General features: G+C 46.4%; 1 protein-coding gene across 1 annotated transcript in view; it reads left to right on the top strand.

Annotated features, from left to right (window-relative positions):
* LOC122817033 (trichohyalin-like) overlaps nucleotides 1-26,506 on the top strand; it is a 1,834,860-nt gene that overhangs the window by 1,516,691 nt on the left and 291,663 nt on the right. The window contains exon 14 of the mRNA XM_044090165.1: nucleotides 3,915-4,085. Within this exon, the coding sequence (XP_043946100.1) occupies nucleotides 3,915-4,085 (171 nt within the window). The remainder of the gene's footprint in view (nucleotides 1-3,914; nucleotides 4,086-26,506) is intronic.

Genomic DNA, 26,506 nt, shown 5'->3' on the forward strand with positions numbered 1-26,506 from the left:
CACGCATTTGCCAGATGTTGTAAAGACAGAGATCACAATTGCCTAACTGGATAAGACTCTCATCTTTGGACCCCCTGAACAGGAACTTTGCAAAGTAAAAATAGAGGAAATTGAAAAACTACCCACTCACTTCAACACAACTCTTTCAGGATCAAATTACTCGATAGTGCAGGAATTTTCCAGCAAGGAACTCTCTCTCTCACCCTAAACAGGACAATGCTAGACCTGGAGAAAGGAAGAAGTTAATTTATTACAGAGAATGGCAGACTAGGCCAAGAGACAACCCTGGGGGCCTCAGGGCTGGGACATTCCAAGAGTAAAGCTGTTACTCAGCCAGGCGGCCCCATCACAACATATTCCCCTCTCCTCACAAATTGTTTCCTCCCTCAAAAAAAGTTGGAGGGCACTTTTCCTTCTTTATTAGAACTTGTGAAGGAATTAGCAAGGCCAGTGGGTATTAAATATTTATAGAGGTTACAAATTGTAAGCTCAAGACATTCCAAAATTCAGAGCCGTTCCACCAGTCTCCAAGGATCAGTTGGTTGTTAAACCTGCAAGTGATTCAAGAAACGACACAGTCTGGGACCATAGAAAGAGTTTTAGGGAAGAAAAAACAAGGGCTGTGTTCATGACTTCTCCTGCTCCTTGTAGACCCATCCTACACCTTTGCCATCTAAACAAATTCCTCATGATTCCAAAACTCAAGATGCTTTCCCTCCAAAGCCTGTTACCAGTAATTCATTCGAACACATTGATGAAACTACTAGATCAGAGGGATAACTGCTTTCATATCCCTGCTGCCAGGAAGCACATAAAATTCCTCAGATTTCCACCAAGAGAAGATAATTTCCATCTCACTTCCTTGCCTTTTAGTTTGTCTACAGCACCCACAGTATTTACTAAATGTCTGGCTGCAATGATTGCTTTTTGCAGGACAAATGGTGTCAAAATGTACCCTACCTGGACAACTGCCTGATGTGGGCAGAATCCCAACAAGGCATCCTCAAGGCGTTGGAATTCGCCCTGATTTGCTTCAGGAATGTGGAGCTCACAATGAACAGTCTTGCCTGAATTTGTCAAAGAAAGTAATTTTGTTGGGGAAAAAGCATTCCTTCCATAGTACAGGTTGGCCCAATTTACATAGTACTTCATAACCATCTTGCTAGAGACAGAAATCACTGCTAGGATGTTCCACGGATTGCTAGGCTTCATAGCGTCTTGTATTATATGGTGCTTCTTACTTGCCTACACCTAAGGAAACTCAAGTGGTACATTTGAAACCGATAGTATTGGTATTACCATCCCTAACAAGCAAATTCCCTCTTTCTTGTATCAGAAGGGAGCTTTTATGGTGAATTTACCAGTTTGCTCAGCATAAGGGAATGTCTTTCAGGGCACCTCTCCCTAAAATGACTATGACAATGGATTCCTCAGACTTGGCCTGGAGGGCCCATTTGGAAGCTTTGCAGTTCCAGAGTGCTTGGAACGACAAAATGAGAAAGGAAAAAAAAAAGTAAACTTTAAAGAAATGAAGGAAAAAAGCAAATGAACTTTGATGAAACAATAGCAGTCATACTTGCCCTGAAAGCCTTCACCCCTACCCTAACGAAGGTGTTCTTCATCTGAAAACAGGCAGTACAACAGTTATGTGGTACATAAACAAAGAGAAGCACAAAGCATACATGCTCCTAGGAAATAGCTTTGAATATGCAGGTTCTCTGTGATATCCTAGGAGACGGCTTTGAATATTATGATGGCAGATAGGAACCTAGTGTAAGAGAGCCAAGTACAGTAGTTTTTTTTCAGTAGATTCTACTTTTGGTGCCAAACCAGAGATCTTGGCCCAAAAAAAGCTAAAGTGGTAATGGTCCTGAAGTATGTGTCAGATCTTTCCAAACTGGGTTTAGCTTGCACCTTTATAAAATTGCATGCTTCTGCTATTGCATCCTGTCTCTTTGTGAACCAGTCCATGCTCCAGACCTTTGGTTGAGCAGTTTCTCAAGGGGGATGATTCACTTTACGCCACCAAGGTGAAAGATTATGCCCCATAGGATCTGAACGGTGTGTTAGAAAAACCAACCCTTGTCCTTTTTAAATCAGCTGCTTCATCCTCTCTCAAGTGCCTATCTTGGGAGACTATTTTTGGTGACTATTAACATCTGTGAAAAGGATTTCTCTACTGTATGCCTTCACGTATTTCCTGTTTTTTTTTTTTTTTTTTTTTTTTTTTTTTTAAATCGGGACAGGATATTCCCTGCATACCAACCCCCCCCCCCCCCCCCATTCTGTTTTTTTAAACATATTTGTTTAGTCCAGTTTTTAAACAGTGACCTAGGACCCCCCATTCTGTTTTTTTAAACATATTTGTTTAGTCCAGTTTTTAAACAGTGACCTAGGTACACATATATTAGTAGAAGAAGCAAACCACTGTATAATTTTTCATGTAGTGTGCATGTTTTCTTACCAACCCCACTTTCATACCTAAAGTGGTACCCAAAATAAATCAGGCCAGTGGCCTACCAGTTTTATTTCTAAAGTGGTAGACTTCAGGAGGAAGGACCCAGCTCTCCATTGTATGCACAGACAGCTAACATTTTACTTACACAGAACCAGGAAATTCAGAGTCTGATCAGCTGCTTGTCTGTTATGCAGAAGGGAAGGAGAGTAAACCTGTTAACAAGTGACCTGTTTCAAAGTTACTGTCTCACTGCATTTCCTTTAATTACTCGCACCACAGCAAGAGTATTCCAGGCCAGATCATGCCCCTATTCCACAAGCGCCACTGCCGCCACCACAGCCTTCCTTAGCGGAGTTACAACAGCTTCTTGGTCACCTGTGCAGACCTCATTTTCTTGGTTTTCTGTGGCAGGCCTTCTCCAGACACTACAACATAGAGGCAGGGTTTGCTTCTACTATCCTGCATTTCGTCATATCAAGGTAACTTTCGTCTTCCTTACCAAGACATTGTACTTTGGGACTCTTCCCCACAGTGAGAACTGCAACAGTGAATGCTACAGTGAACATAGTACATTTGTATTGCAAACTTAGCATAAATGCAGAGGTTCAAGTAGATTCAATGTTGCAGTTCAGGCAGTCAGTGTCCTTCCTTCTTTCTAATCTTTTTAGTTTCCCTGTGGGTTAGGCTGGCTTCCTGTTTCCCTTTAGATAACCTTCCATTCTCACTTTCCCACCAGCTTGCCATTCCTTCTTTCGGTCTTCCACCTGCAAGGGGGGATGGGGTCCTTTGGGAAGGCCCGAAGCAGTTGGGAATTTACCATCTGGTCTACTAGGGCTATGGTGTTCAGGTGTTTTCCTTGGCTGTTGTGAGAGGCAAGAAAGATCTGAAGATGGCATTGGCTGGCATATGCTCTTCATACCATCAGTTATACTTGCACCTTGATGAGAGTACATCGGTTAAAGCCCTAAGGACTGTAAAGCTCTGGAAGTGGGGCCACCCATGCGCTATCTCCACATAAGATATCCCAAATGTGACGATTGCAACAGTTAATTTGTTCAACCATCTGTAGTTATGTAAGTTAACAGTTGCAGTTTCCCATTTGTTTATCTGTATCTTTGTAGAATATGCTGCAGTAGGTTGCTGCCTCAGCATTTTATTTTATTATCAGCTGAGACAAAATGTATTTTTGAGCAGTCTAAAGCAGTATAAAATGCATTTCATTTATGGTGTTTTTCCTAAATTTGTGTCCAACACAAAGCAGCCCCTTATGATGGTACCGTATTTTTATTACATTATGTACAGCTGAAATTGAAACTACTGGGGTTATAATAATTTTATTATAGAAATGAGAGGAGAGCAAACACATATTTAGTATTAATGTCTTAATGTTTTTTTTTAGATATGCATTGTTTCTGTTTAATTGAAATTAATTCATTTAGGTAACCTCTTTTTACAGAGTATTGTGGAAGTGAGGAGAACATAGACATTTCTAGAGATTTTCCACCAAGGAAGTCAGCTTTTATGCCAACAAAACTTGGCTCCTTTCACAAAGTCCCCTTTTCACAAAAGAACATAACCCTTTGTGGTTTAGACCCCGTGTGTCAGCGTGAGAAGATAAGGCATGAAGGTAAGATTTTTTTTTTTTTTAAAGACAGAAGAGTTGCATGTTATTTAAAGATGGATACAGTACTGCTGTGTGATGAACTTCTGTTAATAAGTTTGTGATGGCTGTTGTGGCTTCAGGGTAAAAGTGTTGAGCCAGTGTGTCATGTGGACAAAAGGACCAGGTCCTGTGGCTACTGTTTGTCTATTGTATGATTGCTAAATAGATCACTGAACTGCTTACTCCTTTTAGGGCTTCAGTTATAAAAGGCACTTCTGCAAATTAAGTTCCATCAGCTACTGAAAGTAAATAAATAGTTAAGTAGTTATACCCACATTTCATAGATCAGATATGGAAAGTCATTCAGAGTAGGTTGAATTTTATAATTTCATTTCCTCCAGATTGAACTTGATGATTTTTTTTTCCATTTCATCACCTGCACTAGAGGTCACTCATGTTGCCTGTTGCTGCACACCATGACATAACATGCTAGTCTTGATTGCAGAAGCAGGGTCTAAGCATACTCTCCTATTGTCTGTTGTTCACACAGTCATGATGTTAACCATGGTGTTTGTCAGTGAAAAGTCTCTCATCTAATGCCTGTTTCTCATGTGGCTGCAAGATGACTAGCTAAGACTTTCATTGGCATTTCCTCCTTTTTCTTTTGGAAATAGTAGGGCATAAAGCACTGCCATAAAGTTAGTATTTCAGTCCAGCTAACTTAAGCAGGAAGGAGAAACTCCATGCGTGCTTTACATTTCTCAAGATTGTGATGGATGAAAGTGACCAGATAAAGATTAGCATGCAGGCCCTCCATGCTATTCCAAGACAATGTCACAGTACTGTGACATGAATAAGAATACAGCTGCTGAGCACACCCATCTAAAGGTAATTCAGTTTCTGAAATCGCCTTGTTTGGTACTAGATTCTGTTTGTTCTGCGAATAGTCCGACTTGCACCTTTGTTTTCTGTAGACAAATCATCAGTTTGTGAGAGGTGGACTCGCAGCAGCTACCTTGAGGGGGGGGGGGGTTATTCAAGGGTTTTAGCACCTTTCTTTACCCAGCTGAGTAACCATAGCTTACTCTGAGCAGCCTGTTCCCAGGTAGTTTTCCTTCAGTTTCCCCAGGAGATGCTCACTGGTTGAGGTGTGGGCCAAGAACTGTCCTCAGACCTTTCCTGGGGTAAACTAAGGCTTGATGGCTCATGGCAAGGAGAGTCTATAAGGGGACATGTGGTTAAACCCTTGATGTCAGGAGGAAGCTGTTCTACTTAGTGTTTGAGTGCACACTTGGTGAACTTTGGTTGATGCTTAGCACATGGCCCCTCACAAACCTCTTCTGTTCTTATCTACCTTTACCAAGTGCATCTCTAAGCTCGGGTACCCTGTTGCCCCAGCACTTTTTCATTGCAAATTCAACATAATATGTTGGTCAACCCTTCCTGGACCTAGAGTTAGGGAAGGATCTCCCTCTCTTTGTCATGGAAGTGGGAATCTTGACTAGACCTTCACCTTCCTTACCTCTCCCACAGATGACACTTCCTTTGAAAGCATGCAGCTGAGTGGAATTAGATGATCTTTAGTCATCCTTTTGCTGACTTCTTTGTAATATTTTGGTTTAGCATGGATCCCAGAGACTACAGCAGCTATCCATTGTGCCATCTGATAGACTTAAAGCATTTGAGATATGGTGGGAGGGGGATATCCCTCTGCCACATCCATGAACTGTTTGTCTGACCTATTGTTGTTCCCATGCTGACTAATGGGTCAAGCACTGAAAATGCTTTTGGTGCCACATAGATCTACTCTGAAGGAGAGACAGAGAGAGAGAGAGAGGGCGGAAGTCAGGGGGGTTTCCCACCCCTTTCTAATTTTAAAAGTGATGGAAGACTTCCGTCCTATTTTTTGACCTCAGCATCTTCAGTGAGTACATCTACTGTGCAAATTCTAGGCATGGTCTTTTCAGTGGGTGTGGCTCATTCTGCCACAGGGTATGTGGATAGTGTTTCCCCTCTGGGAGCATTATGCCTAATGTATGCAGTGGAGGTTTCTTTGTTCTGTCAGGGTGGTACCATTTTCAGTACAAATTACTGTCATTTTATCTGTTCTGTACTCTTGAATTGCCTATCAAGGTGTTAGCCCTAGTGTAGAGTTTGTAGAGAAGACATGTTCATATGATTCCCCTACCTGGATGACTGTAGCTTCCTTACGAGCGTCAGTGGTGACATCCTGAAATAGTTACTCCTATGGCTGCTGTCTTTTGGGATTCATTGTAAACTGAGGAAGTCCTCTGTGATCCCATCTTTACAGGATTGTCTTCATCTGTGTGACACAGGGTGTCCTCCAATGTATGACATTTTTTCCAACATGGAAAGGCCAGAGACCTCATGGCTTTGGCAGCCTGGGTGCAGGTTGCTGGATGACCACCACAACTTTCTTGATAGTGGATGGTTTCCTATTGGGATGGACAGCTCATCTTTGCTCATTCACAGTTCAGGAAGTAGTAGTTGATCTGCATTTTACATCTCAGACAGTTGGAATTCAGACGTGGTCATCCTGGTCATGAAGGCTGTGAAAGGAAAGTTGCTTGTAGGGCTTTCCTTATTTAACAATAACCAGTGTGCTTTGTTGTACCTAAACATAAAAGGGTTGCACGTTGTACCCTTGTGCAGAGAAGGAATGTGAGTTTTGACAGTAAGCCATAGGCTTGGATATAATTAAGCAGTGCCCATCCTAGGCATGGTGAAGATGGTGGTCAACTCCTGAATCAATTCTTCCCTTCCCTGTTGAAGCAGAGTGTTTTAGATTTGTGTGCATTTCTAATATTACAAGAGTTGTGGCATCCTGAAGATCAACTTGTTTGCCATTCAAGAGTACAACTCCCACCTTCTACTGAAGTGCAGCAGGACAAGGGGGAGATAGCAGATGATGCTTTCTTCATTTTGTGGCAAGGACCTTCTCGTACGTCTTTACTCTGACTCCACATTTGTCCTTGTTTCCTGTTTTTGGCTGTGAAGAGTGTGGTTTCGGGTTATCAGGTGTGTAGTGGTAGTGGAAACATTCTTGGACTGGACCAAACTGGGGGGATGTTCTTTGTGGCTAACTGTGAGCCAGTTTCACAGCTGCATTTTAAGTTGTTATGCTTAGAACAGCAGTAGCAAGTTTCCAGTATGTACCAAAATTACCAAATATAATTCCTGAAGCTGTACTAAAAGTTGTCAAACCCTAAGGACTGATAGATATTCCTTCCTATGTAGGTAACAAAAAAGGTTTTACAGGTGTTTCCCAGTAACAGCCTACCAAGCTGTATTATTCTCTGTTTCTTTTGGGGACAATGGTAATGTGATTTCTTTTCAGAATAGCGAACACAGTATGTGTTACTAATTAGTCTTTCTTAAATTGACAGTACATCACAAGTAAAAATTACATATAGTTTCTTCCTAAAATGACCATCTGAAGTAATTAACTTTATTTGATCATCAACCTGTGGGATGTCAGATCTGGGACGGCAGTTTCAACAGCATCTGATCTGAGCTCCAAGCTCCTCCCCTTAACCCATAACACCCCTCCATCTCCTTCCTTCCCTCAGATCTCTTTTGCCATGACTTTGCCAAGCAGCGTGGTCTAGAGCTCCAGGCGTGGTAGGTAAATTTCTACGTTTTTTGTGGGTGTTCTGAGTTGTTAGCATAGGTAGGCTTCCTACCGTCCCTTGCCTCCCCTTCCCTCATTTTATGTCGCATCCCTTTCAAAAAAAAAAAAGTTGTTTCTCGTGTAGGTAGTTTAGGCCTTGTCTCCCTTCCCCCACCTTCCGAGTGAGAGTGTGTGAGTGTTGGGGTCGGGTAGTTTAGTTTAAACCTTGCTAGTTTAAACTTTTTGGTAGCTCGTACCATGTGTTTTGGATATGGCTAATCAGGAGGCCAAGCTGATCTTTAGAAAATGCACAGTGTGCGGCCATAAGTTGTCCCCAGGGGATAGCCACACTCTGTGTGTTGTGTGTCTGGGGGCAGCCCATTTATCTTCGGGCTGCTCTATTTGTGCGGGGTTCAACCCCAGGGCCCTAAAGGATCGCAGGGCAAAATTGATCCTTAAGGGACTTCTCCCTGCTACGGAGGTGGCTGCCTCTTTTTCTATTGTGGTCACGGCCGTGACCGCACCTTCTACTTCGGCCACTGTCTCCTCTCCCTCCCAGGCCGGGACTCAACCTCCTGGACAAAGTTCTGTGGATAGGGACACAATGAAAGAGAGGAGCAAGGACAGAGAGAAATACAAGGGGAGGAAGAGATCCCCAGACCATTCGGAGCTGGTAGGTCCTCCCCCTAAACAGACAGCATTTTCTAGGCCAGCTTCTCCTCGGCTCCGTTCACAGAGATTCTCACTGGAGCCGGAGGAGCTTAGACCTTTTTCCAGGGCCACCATACACCGACCCTCCCGGCCGGCGTTGGTGGCCTCGTCACGGTCCACCCGAATTCTGTGTGAAGCGGATATGGACAAAATGATGTGAAGGTTTATTCGTACCCAGTTTCAGATGGGGGTCTTGCCAGGCCCCTCTCCCTCCAGAGTGGGGAGCTTACTTCGCTTCTTTCTCCTGATGTCTCCTTCTCCGGTCCGTCCCCCGGTATCAGAGTTCTTAGATCCGAGAGGTCCTGGAGTTAGGGGTCCGGTGCCAGTAGTACCATGTACCTTGACACCGGCCATTACCTTGAGCACGTTGGATAGACTGGTTCGGACCCGAGCGGCTCTCAGAGCAGGAGCATGGGCATCTGATCCGAGGGGCTGGGCCTTTCTCCTTTGGTGCCGATGCTGTCGGGTCAAGGCCTACCCCGCTGTATCTCGGCTCCGTCAGACTCTGCTCCGATCCCCATGCCAGATCTGGGGAGAGCCATCTTGTTGCCAGTTCCTCAGGAGAGTTGCTCTCCCCCTCGGCTTTCGACCTGGTGGAGAGTGTTCTCTCCAGGGGATTGAGGCCCCTGACCGTCTTATTGAATTCTGCCCGGACTCCCTCGTCTCTGGATGCGTCTTCTGCCATTTTGCCCATGTAGGGACAGCCCGTGCTCAAGGTGCCCCAGACTGTTTCCCTCGTGGAACCACAAGTAGTTTACGAGCCCTCTCCGGAGAGTCCCACTGAAGAGATCCCTCACAAACAAACATGTAAAAGGAGGCACTTGGACTCCTCTCCAGAGTCCCTCACTGAGGATACCGACTTGCAGGAAGGGGAAGGTTCCCCCAGATCACCCCCTAACGATCATGGAAATCCTGTGCCAGCGGGGGGAGTTGGTCCACCCCCAAACCTTCCTCAGATGAGTCTGTGTTCCTGGAGGCCTTCGACACTGACCTGTCTACCTTCCTGGGTGCCGCCTCCCCCCACCCACAGATCCCTTGGTGGACCTTATTACCACCAGGGTATGGAAGGAGCCGGACATCATGTAGCCAATCCCCAGGTGCCCTGATAAGATCTTGAGCCCTCCAGTAGACAGACCGAGTTGGAACAAGGGATCCCCTGTGGACGCCATGGTGGTAGTGGCTGCCACCAAGAAAGAATTAGCCCAGGAAAGTTCTATGGTCCATCCCCCCCCCGACCGAAAGTCCAGGACGATGGATCGTCTGGGAAAGCGGACATATGCTTTGGCCACCTTTTCTATAAGGTGGCTGAATTATTTGGCCCACGTTACTAGACTACAGCGAGACCTCATCAAGGAGTTCACTGAGTTACCCCCAGAGTCCATGTCTCCAGAGGATAAACGCACATTCTTTGCGAGAATGGCCACTCTCGAAGTGATTACAAATACGTCCATGCGCCTCCAATACACATGCCACTGAAGGAGCAGCAAGAGCTGCTGGGTCCGGCGTTGCCATGAGGCGACACGCCTGGCTTAGGCTTTGTCACTTCAGGGAACCCTTTAAGGCGTCTTTTGTGTGTATGCCCCTTACAATGGTTCTTCCTTGTTTTGAAGACAGTTCGTGAGACATTAGTCCAGAGAGAAAAGGACTGGAAGACACTGTCATTGAATCCGCTTCTCTAACCCCCCCCCCCCCAAAGATCCTTTTCCAGGAATCAGAGCGGAGGGGGAGAAGATGTGGTTCCGGAAGTCTCATTATTCCCAGGACACGTGGGACTCACCTTCCCCTAGAGGCAGAGGGGGTCAGGACAGATGGCCGTCCCAGAGGTTGGGGGGGGGGTGGTTCTGAGAAATTTTGGGTCTCTCGAACCATTTTCAGACCGGCCTGCACATCAGCCCTGAGGGGTTGCCAGACTGCTGTACTCTAGAGGCAGTCGGGGGTTGCCTATCGATGGACCTGACAGCATGGGAGTTAGTGTTGTCAGACCATTGGGTGCTTCAGATAATATCTAGAGGATATACAGTCCCCTTTCTAGCTCCTCCCTTTCCACACAACCACCTCCCGGACGTTCTACCCATGCAAAGGGGAGGCAGCAGCACTAGAAACAAGAAAGCTTCAAAGGAAACGAGTCATCTAGCCCATCCTTCTAGATCAGTCCAGATCAGGCGTCTTTTCCAGGTTCTTTTTGGTGCCAAAAAGACGGGGGACCTAAGGCTCATTCTGGACCTTTCCACTCTAAACCTGTCAGTTGCCAAAGAGAAGTTCCAGATGGTCACTCTACAATCCATCCTGCCTAACCTGCGGGAGAACGACTGGATGTGCTCAATAGATCTCCAGGACGCGTACTATGACATCAAAATCACAGACCCTCCAGGAGGTTCCTCCACTTTCGGCTAGGGGCCAGTCACTATCAATTCTGAGCCCTACCCTTTGGTCTCACCACAGCCCTGAGGGTGTTCACCAAGGTTATGGCAGTAGTAGCGGCTCACCTGAGGCTTCAGTGGATACAGGTCTACCTGTACCTGGACGATTGGCTCCTCGCTGCTCCCACCAGGCGTCTACTTTGTCAGGCCGGAGACTATTTCCTGAAATTGTCAGACTTGCTGGGCATCACAGTCAGCATATCCAAATCTCCTCTAGACCCTGTTCAGGTCTTAGACTATGTAGGAGTGAGGATAGACGCTTCTCAACCCAAGGTCTTTCTAACTCCAGAAAGAGTCCGGAACTTACAACTTCATGTATCTGTGATTCTGCAGTCTTATCTTCCACCAGCTGAGGCGGTTTTGAGAGCCTTTGGTTCCATGGCAGCCACCATTACTCTTCTTCGCTGTGCTCGTCTTCATATGAGAGTTCTGCAGTGGACATTAGCGGTTCAATTCTCCCTTTTAGATCTGCCGTTGACACATCCTGTTCACATAAGCAATGTGTGCAGGAAGTCCCTCCTATGGTGGATACGCTCCCCGGAGCTAGTAGAGAGACGTATGTTTATTGCAGCCCTTCCCCAAGCCACAGTGACCATGGACGCCTCCCAACTGGGGGGGGGGGCATTGATCGGGCAGGACGGTCCAAGGCACGTGGTCCCTGAATGAGACCAAACTGCATGTCAGTGTTCTAGAGATGAGGGTGGTCTTATTAGCGTTGCAGGCCCTTCATGCCTTTCTTCCTGTGGGAACAATTGCAGTTCAGACAGACAATATGTCAGTGGTCTGGTACATCTACAAACAGGGAGGAACCAAGTCTTACCCCCTTTGGCGCGAGGACATGAGAGTGTGGGAATGGGCAATCTCTACCAGCCGTTTTCTGGTAGCAACGCACATTCCAGTTCAGTCCAACATACTGGCAGACAAACTGAGCAGGACTATTCTAATGCCTTTCGAGTGGTCTCTGAATCCTTCTGTAGTGGAACTCTTCCTCTAGTGGGGTTGGCCTTGCTGTGATCACTTTGCATCTCCTTCCAACGCAAAGTGCAGCGAGTTCTTCGCTCTGATCCCCCCACAGGGGGTATCCACCAGGGATGCTCTGGTCCATGCTTGGCCTCCCGGTCTTCTTTATGCTTATCCGCCTTTACCTCTCATGACAAAATTTCTTCAGAAGGTTTGCTGGTTGGGGAGCAGAATCATCCTCATTGCCTCATTCTGGCCTCACCAAATCTGGTTTCCCTGTCTTTGGTCTCATCTGGTAGTTCCTCCTTGGATCCGATACCAGATCTCATTTCATGCCCCTTGAGGGGCCTTCATCCGGACCTGGGCAGTCTGAAGCTCACGGCTTGGCTGCTCCAGTTCCCTTGATTGCTAAGACTCCTGTCTTCCCCAGTCAAGACTGTTCTGGTGGCAGCTCATAAATCGTCCACCAGAAAAATTTACCGTAGCAAATGGAAGCGTTTTTCTAGCTGGGCTTCTCAGAGAAATTTGGACCCTTTCACAGCACCTATTCCAGCGGTCCTTGAGTTCTTGGCATACATTTTTCAGCAGGGTGCCAGCTCATCTACAGTGAAAGTTCAAGTGGCGGCCATTTCTAATTTCCATGTAGGTGAGAACATGGCTTCTTTAGCTTCCTCCAGACTTTGCAAAACCTTTATTAAAGGTACCTTTCTTTTAAGACCCCCCGGTTAAGGATCCTACCCCTCCTAAGGGCCTTACCCTAGTTTTACAAGCTTTGGTTGCTCTGCCCTTTGAGCCTGCTGCTTCTGTAGACTTTAAATTTTTATCCTGGAAGACAGCCTTTTTAGTGGCTATTACCTCAGCTAGGAGAGTGTCAGAACTCCAAGCATTATCTGTAAAACCTCCATATAGGATCTTTCATAAAGACAGGGATGTTCTGTGGTCCTGTTTCACCTTCATTTTTACATATGGGATCGGAGCCAATACTCTGCTCCGACTCGGCCTATTTACAAGCTGGAAGTCTTCTAGTTGGCACGTGGCTAGGTAGGTATCCCATGGTGCACCAGTACAATCCCCAGATCTCATTTGCCACTTTGACGAGTTCAGTTGTGCTTCTCTTTGGCTCTGGCTAAATTTTGCATTACTGTACTTATTCAGAAAAAAATTTTTTGGACTGTTTTAGTCAAAAACTGTTATTGTATCATTGTTTAGTCGCAGTTAACGTAGTTTGCTATTTAGTATAGTTAGTCTTTATAGTTGCGCCATTTGGTGCGATCTTTGGCCTTTTTGTCTTCTTAGTATTGGTATCCTGTGGTGCTGGTTTTCGTGTTTCTTAGACTTAGTATTTGTAGGCACCTTTTGCACTCTGTTAGACTGCGTGTTGTCAGTAGGCATAAGCCAAGTTCTTTGCGGATTCCCACGTGTTGAATTGTTAGCGTTGTTAACAGAACGAGGTTCTGTTTTATTCCTTAGTCATAAGTCTGAGTTTTTTGCGGATTCCCGCTTGCTTCATTGGTTACTGTTATTAACAGAACTAGGCTCTGTTTCCCTTGTTTAGTATTCCTGTTTGAGTGTGTGAACTTCTCTACTTATTGTATCTCTCTAGGTCTGTTTTAGTTAGAAGACTTAGTTTCTCCGTTTCCCCTCCTGCCCGGACTAGTCCCGTTTAAGTTAGAGGTCCTAGTCCTCGTGGTGTCTTTCTCTTTCCTGCAGGGCTAGGCCTGTTTAAATTAGAGGACCTAGCCCTCCCTCTCCTTTCTCTGTGTGTGTGTGCTCATCTCTGTGAGAATGTCTAAAGAGAGTAAGAACCATAAGCCATCTGGCTTTAAGAAATATGTTAAATGCTCACAGAAGATGTCCGTAACGGATGGCCACAGTAACTGCGTTTGCTGTTTGGGGGCCATCCATTTACAGGAGACTTGCTTATTTTGCCACTCTTTCAGTGCTAGGGTGTTGCAAGAAAGAAAAAACAAGATCATCTTAAAAGGTCTTCTTAAACCTTCCTTTGAGGAAGATCTGGATAGCTCTTCCTCCTCTTCTAAATCTACAAAGGAAAAGTCTAAGTCCTCTTAAGAGGCCCTCACCGGCACCGGCTGTTGTCTCTGAGCCACCTCTTAAAATATCCAAATCGGATAAGTTCACTGTCTCATCGGCTCCACAGAATTCGGTTCCAACTGAGAGAAGTACTGTGATTACAGGGTTGGTTCCAAGTATTTCAGAGACGACCGCTGAGACCATTTCACAGAGCCGGTCTATGGATCCTCTACCGGTCTCCCCTATATTGAAGTCTCCAATACTGCAGAGATCCCGCTCTCCTACTCTGTCATCCAGGTCTTCCAGGAGCTTATCGGAAGAAGATGTGGAGAGGGTAGTGCTGAGACTGTTGAAGTCATCTGCCTTACCTAAGTTGTTGTTTGCTCCGACCCAGTCGGTTCCGGAGCCACTTGAGTCTGTTAAGCCCCCTTTGATCATTCCTCCTCCGAGCCATGCTGGTCTTTCGGAGCCGGAGTGTTTGGTACTACTGGTGGAACCTTCGGCTGTTTCGGAGCCGAGTTCTGCTCCGACATTCTCGGCGCCGTCCGTAGTGTCTAGAATCCGAAGCTCCCCGGTCGGCCCCAACAGGGATGCTTGGAACCGAACTTCTTCGGTTCTGAGTCTTCCTCTCGGCATGTCGGCTAGGGTGAGTTCAGATCCTATGTCTATCTCGGAGCCAATGGCTCTGGAGCTGACTGCATCCCCGGCCCCCTCGGAGCCGGGTAGGTCTTCAGAGCCAGAGAGGTCGACATTCAAGATGATGAGGAGTGTGCTGTCCAGATCGTCAGCTCCTACCCAGGGTACCAACACTCTTCTCCCTAAGGCACCTTCTTCTGTCTCAGCTCCTACTCTCTCCTTGGACAGTAGAGATCCTCAGCCTCAAGAGCCACCAGCTGGTGGCCCCCACTCTTCCAAGACCTCCCCGGAATATCCTTCTGAGGAGCCTACATGGAAGAGAACATGTAAGAGGAAGCTTGTAGACTCCCAGGATGAGTCACTGACCTCGAGGAGTCAGAAGGGTCCCCCAAGTCGTCCTCTGATGATGTCTCCTTCATAGACATCCTGGAGATCCTTAAACAAAGGTGCGGCTGGCCCACCGCCACCCCTTCTGTTGAGGAGTCAGTGCACCTGAAGGCTTTTGGGCCTCAACCTTCAGCCTCTTAGGTTTCTCCTCCCTTCGAACTGATGGAGCTAGTTAGTCGAAAGATGTGGGATACTCCTGATGCCGTGGAGCCAGTCCCCAGGAGACCGAATAAATTTCTTTCTGCACCCCCAGAAAAGGATTTTTTGTCTAAAGGCGTTCCCGTAGATGCTATGGTGGTGGCAGCCACTAAGAAGGAGCTAGCTGAGACTTCTTCTTCTGTTCATCCGCCGAATAAGGAGTCTCGAACGGTGGACAGATACAGGAAGCATATCTTTTCTTCAGCGGCATTTACCCTTAGATCGCTGAACTACCTTACTCACTTCACATGACTTCAGAGAGGTCTCCTTAAAGAGTTAGGAGATTCTCTACAAGGTACATGTACTGAGGGAGTCCCTGACAAGGTGTCTGCCCAGTTGTCCACCTTGAACTTTATCGTTAACTCTTCCATGTGGCTTATTTCGTATGCAGCCGATGGAGCAAGTAGAGCAGCGGGTTCAGGAATTTCCCTAAGGCGTCATTCCTGGATGCATTTGAGTAACTTTGTGGAACCGTTCAAGTCTACCTTTACCAATGCCCCCTTCGACAGTTCCTCATTGTTTGGACCCAAGGTAAAGGACACTCTCACCCGGTGCACGCAAGAAGGAAAAGCACTCTCTGCCGTGGGAGTATGTTTTACTGTTCCCTCTAGACCATACCCTAAAGGTCAGAGGGGGCGGTAAGATGTGGTTCAAGAAGTCCCAGAGGTTTTTCCAGGATGCACAGGGTGACTCCTTCTTCAGTGGCAGAGGAGGAGGAGGAAATTGTAGACGTCGCCGTAGAGGCAGGGGCAGTCCACAAAACCAGGGAGGTCGCGATTCCTTTCTGGGTCGACCTTACCAGCGCTCCTGATGTGGACCCGACTGTGCTTCTCTGGGGACGGTCGGGGGTCGCATTTCTTTGTATCCAGAAGCCTGGCTGGGTATCACTCAAGACAAGTGGGTACAAAGAATTATTACCAGAGGTTATGTCATACCCTTTTCTCTTCCACTCTTTGTTCCCAAGAGGATCCCTGATGTTCCACCCAATCACAGGGATCAGGCAACTGTGAAGGTCAACAAGTTGCTATCAAAAAGAGTCATCCGTACCGTCCCAGCAGACCAAATAGGATCCGGAACTTACTCCAGATTCCTTTTAGTGCCAAAACGTACAGGGGACTGGAGGCTCATTTTGGATCTCAGCAGATTGAACAAATCAGTAAAAAAAGACAAGTTCTGGAAGGTGACACTGCAGTCTATACTCCCATTATTAGGGAAAGACAATTGGATGTGTTCAATAGATCTCCAAGACGCCTACTACCACATAAAAATGGACAGGGCGTCGAAGAGTCATTTACGCTTCCGGCTGGGAGCCAATCATTACCAGTTTTGTGCTCTGCCCTTTGGTCTCACCACAGCCCCCAGGGTGTTCACCACATGTATGGCAGTAGTGACAGCTCACCTGAGACGTCGTGGATTCCAGGTGTTTCCGTATCTGGACGACTGGCTCTTGACACCCCCCACCAGGCATCTACTTCTTCAGACAAGGGACTCTACTATTCAGCTTTGTGCCCAGCTGGGAATTTCTATAAATTGGGAAAAATCTGCCTTATTGCCCTCTCAATCTGTGATTTTTTTATAGGCGCAGAGATACACAGTAGACATGTTGGCTCGTCTTGCTGCTGAAAGGGCACAGAATCTGGTTCTTCAAATTCGGCATCTTCTCCCATTACGAAAGGTCAAAGCCAAGACTATTCTGCAGCTTCTAGGGACCATGGCTTCCACCATATTACTAGTGCCACTAGCCAGGCTACACATGAGAATTCTTCAGTGGCTCCTGTTGTCCCAATGGTCTTTTCAGCACCTACCATTATCTCATCACATTCTGCTGACAGAATCTTGCAAGAAGGACCTCCTTTGGTGGACACTACCCAATCGGATAACCATGAGCACTTCTTTTGTTCCTCACCAACCTGTTGCCACTGTGACCACAGATGCCTCACAGATGGGGGGTCATTATCTCGACAGGACTGTCCAAGGCACATGGCAAGATCACAAGGCTCACTTGCATATCAATGTTCTAGTGATGAGGGCTGTGTTCCTGGCATTGCAAGCACTCCATGACCTTCTGCCTCTGGGGACTATTGCAATACAATCAGACAGCATGTCAGTAGTATGGTATATCAACAAACAGGGCGGAACCAGATCTTATCCACTCTTTCGAGAGGCCATGCGAGTTTGGAAATGGGCGATATCTTCCCAGCGTTTTTTGGTGGTAATGCACATTCCAGGGACAACCAACGTGATGGCCAACAAGCTCAGCCAGGCAATCCTGATGCCTCCCGAGTGGTCTCTGAAGCAGGAAACAGCGGGACATATTTTCCACAGATGGGGACAGCTTTGCTGCGACCTCTTTGCCAGCCCAATCAATGCCAAATGAAGCAGCTACTTTTCCCTCACCCCCCCCCCCCCGGGGGGAGTCACCGAGAGACACACTTGTTCACGATTGGCTGGGTCCTCCTGTATGCTTTCCTCTGTTCTCATTCCCAAGGTTATTCAGAAAGCGAAACATCTGGGAAGCAGACTTATCCTCATTGCTCCTTACTGCCCTTGTCAGGTTTGGTTCCCCTTCCTCAGGCCTCTTCTCCTAGACGATCCTTGGATTCTGGACCCAGTTCCAGACATGTTGACTCGCATATCAGGTTCACTTCACCCATCCTTACAACACCCTCAGTTTGACAGCGTGGCTGCTCCAGTTACATCCCTAGTCAGGCTTTACGACTTCTCACCCTCCGTGACTCCTATCCTTACGTCTTCTTATAAACCTTCCACTAGGCTATATTCCAGTAAATAGAGAAGATTCTCTATCTGGGTGGAGAAAATGAATGTTGACCCTTACACTGCCTCCATTCCAGTGGTTTTGGATTTCCTGTCTGAACTTTTTCACCAGGGATCTGCGGCTGCCACTATCATCAGAGTTCAATTGGCAGCGATTTCAAATTTTCCTCTAGGTTTTCAAGATTCTAATCTGATGTCACATAAGCTGTGCAAAACTTTCCTTAAAGGTGCCACTTTAAGACCCCCCTTTCAAGAACCTGTCGCCTCATGGGATTTAAATTGTGTTATCCAAATTAACTTTTCTGCCCTTTGAGCCTTCTCATTCATCCTCTTTGAAATTCCTATCTTGGAAGACTTTATTTGTAGTGGCTATCACGTCGACCAGACTGGTGTCAGAGTTGCAAGCATTGTCTGTAAAACCCCCTTACCTGATTTTTCACAAAGACAGAGTGTTCCTTCGTACTAATCCCTCCTTTGTCCCCAAGTTCTGTTCCCATGCCACCTTGAATCAATCCATAGAACTTCCGGTGTTCTATCCAAATCATTCCAAAGCAGCTGAATATAGGTTTCACCAGCTGGATGTCCATAGACAATTACATTTTTTATTTGCACTGGACTAAGGAAGTCAGGAAATCAGATCAATTATTTATTTCCTTTTCCGAATCCAGATCAGGCTTACCAGTTTCCAAAGTAACACTCTCTAATTGGATTTCTAGCTGTATAGCTTACGTTTACAACTCTGAGGGTAGACCTTTACCCTTTAAAGTCAAGGCTCACTCTACCAGATCTCAGTCTACCTCTGCAGCCTTTCAAGCTAGGGTCCCACTTGATGATATTTGTGCAGCAGCAAAGTGGGCTACCCCTCACACTTTTATTACTCATTACAAATTGGATTTAACCTCCAGGGGTAGAGCATCATTTGGTTCCACGGTACTCAGGAGAATTTTTCCTTGAGCCACCCAAAAATAAGGCGCTAGGGACGCTGTCCCATATGTGAGAATGAAGGTGAGATAGGACTACAGAACATAAAGAAGTTATGTACTCACCATAACGTTCCATGTTTGTAGTCCATCTTGCCCTTCATTCTTACGAACTCACCCTCCTACCCCCATCATGGAAGTACCTGGAGACAGAAAAATATTATTATCCTTTTTTATGGAGACCTTTTAGTATTGGCTTCTTTTGTATATTTGTTATTATCTCTCCTAGTTAGCAGCAAACAAGATCTGGGGATTGTACTGGTGCACCATGGGATACCTACCTAGCCACGAGCCAACTAGAAGACTTCCAGCTTGTAAATAGGCCGAGTCGGAGCCGGGGATAGGCTCCAATCCCATATGTAAGAATGAAGGGTGAGATGGACTACAAACATGGAACGTTATGGGGAGTACACAACTTCTTTTATCCTTTCATACTAATCCTCCGTTTCTGACGAAAGTGGCCTCTGAAACAAATATCAGTCAATCAACTTAAGTGTCTTCTTTCCAAATTTTCAGAACGGGGGGGGGGGGTATAAATTGCATTTGTTAGACGTGTATAGACAACTACATATCTGCTTGCACATTACTATAGCCCATCGTAAGTCTGACCAGTTGTTTGTGTCCTTTGCTATGCCCTCTCTGGGCATACCGGTTTCTAAGTTGACTAGGATAAATGCCTATTCTACCAGGTCCATGGCTGTGTCAGCTGCCTTTTGGTCTAGAGTGTCCTTGGACGATATTTGTTCGGCGGCTACTTGGTCCTCATCTCATACTTTAATTTCCCATTATAAATTGGACATGGTTTCCAGAGGGAGATCATCCTTTGGCTCCGCGGTGCTCCGAAATATTCTTCCATGAGGGCCACCCAGGGTTTTTTTTCAGTAACTGGGGACTCTGTCCCACAGGTTGATGATCAAATGAAGTTAACTACTTCAGATAAAGAAGTTATGTACTCACCATAACGTTCCATCAGAGTAGTTAGACTTCATTTGTCATCAACCGTCCCTCCCTTCTGCCCCCTGACCTTCTCTTGGCGCTTTCTGCCTTGGCAGACAGGGGAGACCGTCCTTGCAGCCCTCCTGTTTTTCTTGTTTGTGAAGGTTTTTTTTGGATTGGGCTCATGTTAGGGGTATACCAAACTCGATCTGAGGGAAGGAAGGAGATGGAGGGGTGTTATGGGTAAGAGGAGGAGCTTGGAGCTCGGATCAGATGCTGGTGAAACTGCTGTCTCGGATCCGGCCTGGATCCGACATCCCACAGGTTGATGACAAATGAAGTCTAACTACTCAGAAGATGGAGCGTTATGGTGAGTACATAAGTTCTTTTTTTCTGTCACTGGAAGTATGCCATTAACAAACACCTGTACTGATCTTGGCTGTACGGGAAAGCCATATTCAGTGCTGCACTGCATTTAAGTGATTAAGGACAGAATAGCAGCTTTGGATACAGAATGTTCCTAAATACCCAAGTGTAGTATTCCTGAAAGTTTTAGCAAGGGCTGTAAAGGGGTGACTGAAAACCGGAGTCCCTTATGCATATAGCAGAGAACTAAATTCTCCTGACTGTGTGAGTAAAGTTGGAATTTTTTCCCATCTGATATTCCAAACTGAAGTACACTTTTTGCAGCTCAGTTTGCACTGTGCTGTATTTATATATTTGCTTTATTATTTAGATATTTGCTGTATTGTTTCTGTCCTTTGTTGTCTGCACTTTGTTTCTCAGGGTAGCTCAGAAGCTAGTTTCAGGTGGGGGTTGTTGAGCCAGCCCATCTTAGCTGTCAGTCATTGCCTGAGGTGCATTTTCTGTGTTGTACTTCCATTACAAACTGCTTTTCTGTGAATTTGTGCAGAGCTGATATAGCAGAGAGCTAAATTCTCCTGGATGTGAGCAGAGTTGGAATCTTTTCCCATCTGATATTCCAAACTGACGTGGTCTGATGAAGTTCTGTGGTTTAGGACGAAAGCGCTTACCAACTTTCCAGAGTGTTTCTACTGAAAAAACTTTTCGTGTTTGTGGAATATTTGGCTTGCCTCATTGTGTACAGAAAGACGCATAGCAGAGATTTCCTTTTCCTGGGTTTCACAGAGTCAGGACTCTACCCTCAGTCTAAAAAGAGAATCAGGGAATTCCTAGATCTTCCGCAGCACAGACCCTTGGCCATCCCCCCAGTCCTAGATGTTGTGGATGATGTTTCCTCAAATCCAGCTTGACTCCTGATGCCCTACCTCCAGCTCGCAGAAAACCAGACAGGTACTAGAGTGCCCCTGACTCACACAAATATCTTTTTAAAAATGCTACAGCTAACCCTGAGGTCATTTCTCAAGGGTCAAAAGGGATTAAAGCAACCTCTGCTAAGAATCCCACCCCCTCAGACAGGGATTTCCAAGCATTGGACAGATGGGCTAAAAAAGTGTACACCTCCGCTACTCTTGCTATCAATGCACTAAATTGTCAGTTCCATATGCTGCAATTTCAGCAACATACCTTGGAGCTCCTTAAACAAAAAATGTCTTCCTTTTCTGCTTGGGCAGAATCTAAAGATTTACAAGACTTAATGTATTGTGCAAGCCAAGTAACTAAACACACTTTGCTTTGTGATTTTGACACCCTAAATTCTTCTTGCAGGGCAGCAGTCACTAGATCTGTCATTAGAAGACATGCATGGCTTAAAGAACAACCCCTGCCAGACCATGTCAAATCTAAATTTTTGGATGCCCCCTTGCACAAAGATAACTTATTTGGCACTAAAAGGTCTTAAAAAAAGATGTAAGAAAAAGCAAAATCTATGCAAACAGTTAAGGATTTCTTATAAGTCCAGTCCCCTAGATTCAGCAAACATTGTCCCTTCAAGCACTCGTCCTTTCCTTCACAGAGTAAACCAGCCCAGCCTAGGCCCCGTGGAAGCAGACCCCCCCCCCCCCCCCCCCAGACAGCAGCCACAAGGAATGCAGAGATCTAAGCAGTGGACTACCTCCACTTGAAAACCAAGGAGATCTAAGCCACCCCCTTATGGTAAGAACTCAGAATGACTCACCTCTTCCACCTCCCCCCTCTGCCCACCTTCACTTACCCCTAGGAGGAAAGCTCACCTTTCACTCGAGCACCTGGGCCGCCATCACCAAGAACCAATGGGTTCTGAACATTGTGTCTCAGGGATACAAATTTTCCTTCCATACACTTCCAACCCCAAAAGGGTTCCCAGATCTACCACCAAATCAGTGGGCAGAGGCTCAAAAGCAAATCCTTTCCCTGCTCTCTGTCAGAGCAGTAGAGCATGTTCCTGCAGAACAGATAGGACAAGGCTTCTACTCCAGACTTTTTCTGGTGCCCAGAAAAGAGGGCACCTGGTATCCCATCCTCGACCTATCCATTCTAAATACCTTCCTGGTGATCCCAAATTTCAAAATGCTCACCCTCCAGCGGCTGCTACCCATGCTCTCCAAGGACGCTTGGCTAGCCACCCTAGATCTAAAAGAGGCCTACCTCCACATTCCTATCAGGGAATCCTGCAGGAAATATCTCCGCTTCAGGGCAGGATCTCAACACTTTCAGTTCTCTGCGCTTCCCTTTGGCTTGTCTACTGCTCCCAGAGTTTTAACAAAATGTCTAGCTTTTTTTTTTACCCATACTTAGATGATGACTGCCTTATTCAGGCAGACAGCCAGGAAAAGCTGCTCAAGCACCTGGCCTTTGTAAAGACCCTACTAACCTCCCTAGGGTACACAATCAATGAAAAGAAATCCAAACGTGTGCCCACACAAAGGATAATCTTCCTTAGAGCAAGTCTGGACACAGCATCCCAGATGGCATTCCTTACAGCAGCGAAACAACATTTCCTGGCAACCTACTTCTCTCAACTAGCCACCAGGCCCCAGCTATCTGCAAGGAAGATCCTGCAAGCTCTGGCGTTCATGTCACCTTGCATACTACTCATGCCATATGCCAGAATGCATATGAGGAAACTTCACTGGTACATAAAGAGCCTTTGGTGTCAACACTCTCAGGACCTGGAAAACCTCTCAAGTGTACCTCATTATGAGGAACGTACCTCATTTGGGGTCTTAAAAAGTTCATGTTCCTCAAAGTTTTTCAAACTTCCACATTGAAAGACTCTGTCACACATTCAGTGTTAGGAATTTTTTTAAGTGAAATCCATTGTAAATATAAATTAATCATATTAATTCATTAAAATATCTTCTTTATAAGTAAAACCAGCATATTTTAACCATCCTATGACCTTCCTGGTTGAAGGTGTTAGTAAGCCATTAGTATGTGTTCCACGTTTTGCCCATTTGTTCCACATTATGAGGACTAGTGTTCCTCATTTTGGACATGGAAGGTTGAGAGCTAAACTCTTCTATCTATAATTCCTTCCCTCAGAAAGGAATTTCTTTGGTGGGCTACAGCATGCTTCCCCAACAAGGGAGTGCCCTTCTCGCCACCCCCGCAGCCCAGACCCTCACCACAGATGCATCAGACTACGCCTGGGGGGGGGGGGGGGGAGCTCACCTGGACAGCAGGTGCATACAGGGCCAATGGAGCCCTCAGCAAATCCCTCTGCACATCAGTCAAAAAGAGATGGTCGCTGTGCAGCATGCCTTGATAGCTTTCAAACCCCTTCTCTCTCCAGGGGTTCTCTGATCAAAACAGACAACACCAGAGTGATGTGGTACATCAACAAGCAGGGAGAGACTCTTGCCCTCTATGCAGGCTAGCCATGAACCCTTGGCTCACAGCCTCTTCCATGCAACTATACCTGTTAGCACAGTACCTGCCAGGCTCTCTCAACTCTCTGGCAGACCAAGTAAGCAGAAACCTTCTGGACCCACATGAGTGGCAACTCAACAGAAGTACCTTCACCCTAATAACTCAGAAATGGGGAACCCTGAAGGTCAACCTCTTTGCCTCCCACGCCAACCATCAGCTCAGCAAATTCTGCACCAGGGAGCATCACTGCATGGCTTGGAAAGTGGATGCCATGTCCTTCCCCTGGTCTGGTAGTCTGTGCCTTTCCTCCCCTACCTCTCATCACCAGGGTACTGCTCAAAATAAGGGAGGAAAAATCAAGGACCATTCTTATAGCTCCAGACTCGCCCCGACAACACTGGTACCCCTTGCTGCGCAGCCTGTCCCCGCTGCCTCCATGGCATCTTCCTCAGATTCCAAACCTCCTGACCCAGAGGAAAGGTGAATTCATGCATCCCAAATTGCAGACACTGAGATGTTCATCGTGCATACAGCTGCAGTCATAACAGATGGGTTCTCCTGCCATCAGGCGGGTCCTCGGTCGGCCGAATTCCAAAGTCTAGGTCCGGCGTCGGTTGTTGTCGCTTCTTCCCTGACGTCAGTGCGACAGGGGTATAAAGGAACCAGCCAACGCCATTTTCTTCAGTCTTTCTTGCCGCACGGTGCCCGAAGCAGAAGCAGTTCGCAAGTGCTGGTCGGCCAGCTCCTGAGATTATGAAAATTTGGAAACCGAAGTCTTCTTAAAAGCTAAGTACCCCGTTGGGGAAACTTTTCTTGCCTCAGACCGATGTCAGACAAAGTCAAGAATTGTATTTCTTGTGGGAAGCAAATACCGCATAAGGATTTCCATTCCCTCTGTATTCCTTGTTTAGGACCAGACCACGACGTCTCGGTCTGTCGCTTTTGTGCTACATTCAACAAACGCACTATTAAGCGTCGGGCGGAGTTCACCCAGCATTTTTTATGGGAAAGCATTTAACTATACTATGTCGTCGGATACTCCGACTCCGGTTTTGTCTAAAAAACGCAAAGACAAGGACTGACACTCGAGGTCCGCGGCCTCTACTGACACCACGCCAAAGCCGACTACACATGGTCCGGTTCTCAGCGAGGCGCCTACGCAGCCCCTGATTACCGACGACACATCTTTGGCGGTGTCTCCTGTACCCGAGGTCGCAGGCTCCTCGGCCCACACGCCGACTACTTGGCGTTGAAACACAGAATGTGGGCAGGTCCACCTCTACTCAAGGTGTCTTCAGACCTTCCTCTTCTTTCTCCATCAAGGCTTTCACCAAGTCTAAAGCAACCATGCACTCTAAGAGACCAGCTACACAGAGCCCATCTCCAGGCCCCATGCCTAAGAAACAGATGCTTAAAATGGCTGAGGATTTAATTACTCTAATCAGAGGTTCTCAGCCCCCTCCCGACAAAAGGCCCAGAGTGGAGGAAGATTCCCCCTCCTCTGATCAGGGCTGCATTATTTCAGAACACTCTGATGATCAGGAACAGTCTTACTCCCCTTTTGAAGACTCTGATGCAGAGGAGTCTATTCCTTCTGTATCCCCCCCTGAGGATTACTCATTTGGGGAAACTTTGCATACCTTAAGGGAACACTTCCACTGGGAAGGCCAGGGTTATTCAGATTCCAAGAAAAGGCTCAGGGAATTTCTTTTGTTACCCCAGCACAGGCCTCTGGCTATACCTCCTGTCTTGGACATCCTAGATGATGTTTACTCGGAGGCCTGTCTTAACCCGGACTCTCTACCTCCAGCTCCAGTTAAGCCTGACAGGTACTACAGGGTTCCTGACTCGCACCAATTTCTATACAAAAGCCATGCTGCTGACCTAGAAACCATCTCACAGGGGCCCAAGGGAGTTAAGGCCTCCATTGCCAAAAATCCATTGCCTTCCGAGAGATTCCAGATCCTTAGAAAGGTGGGGGGAAAAGGTATATACCTCGGCTACCTTATCCATGAGGGCCTTAAACTGTCAGTTTCATATGCTAAAATACCAACAGTTTGTTATCTCAATTGAAAAGTAAAATGTCACAACCTGAACAACCAGACTTGAAGGAGTTGCAGGATTTGATGCATAGTGCAGAACAAGTGGGTAAACATACCTTACAATGTGGTTTTGATGCTCTAGAGGCCTCATGTAGAGCTGCTGTTACAGGCTCAGTCATACGTAGGCATGCCTGGCTCAAGGAACAAGCCTTGCCTGATCATGTCAAAGCTAAATTACTAGACGCCCCTCTTCAAAAGGATGTACTATTTGGGGCTAATGCTGAGGAAGTATTACGGAAAATGGAGGAAAAGGCTAAATCAATGCAAACTGTGAAAGAATTTCTGCAGGTTCAACCCCCACGTTTTAGTAGAAATTGGCCTTCCAAAAACTGGTCCTTTCCTGCCACAGACAGACCCCAAAGAGGCAGATACAGGCGCCCGAGGGGCAGAGGACAATCACATGGATCGTTTAGAGGCAGACAGTGGCAAGCTCCTATCCAAAGAGGTGGTGAGGACAACTCGCAATCTTTCAGAAAGCAAACCCAATGACTTTCCCCTTTGCATGCCAACCAGGTCTCAAATGGCAGCCCCCTTAGGAGGAAAGCTGGCACTATTTTCAAAAAATTGGCATGTTGTCATAAAGGACAAATGGATCCTGGACATTATAAACAGAGGCTACAAATTCCATTTTCATACCCTTCCAAAAATGAGAGGCATGCCAAACCTGCCACACAATCAAAGGGCAGAGGCACAAAGACAAATTTCAGATCTCATAAACATGAAAGCTATTCAAGAGGTACCTACACACGAACAAGGTCAAGGTTTTTATTCCAGGCTATTTCTGGTGCCAAGGAAGGGAAAAGATTGGAGACCTATTTTGGATCTATCCATGCTAAACACATTTCTACTCGTACCAAAATTCAAGATGCTCACTCTACAGCAACTTCTTCCCATGCTGGGCAAGAAG

The sequence above is a fragment of the Protopterus annectens genome, chromosome 12.part0, assembly GCF_019279795.1.
Source record: "Protopterus annectens isolate FY-2018-M chromosome 12.part0, PAN1.0, whole genome shotgun sequence".
NCBI classification, from domain to species: domain Eukaryota; kingdom Metazoa; phylum Chordata; order Ceratodontiformes; family Protopteridae; genus Protopterus; species Protopterus annectens.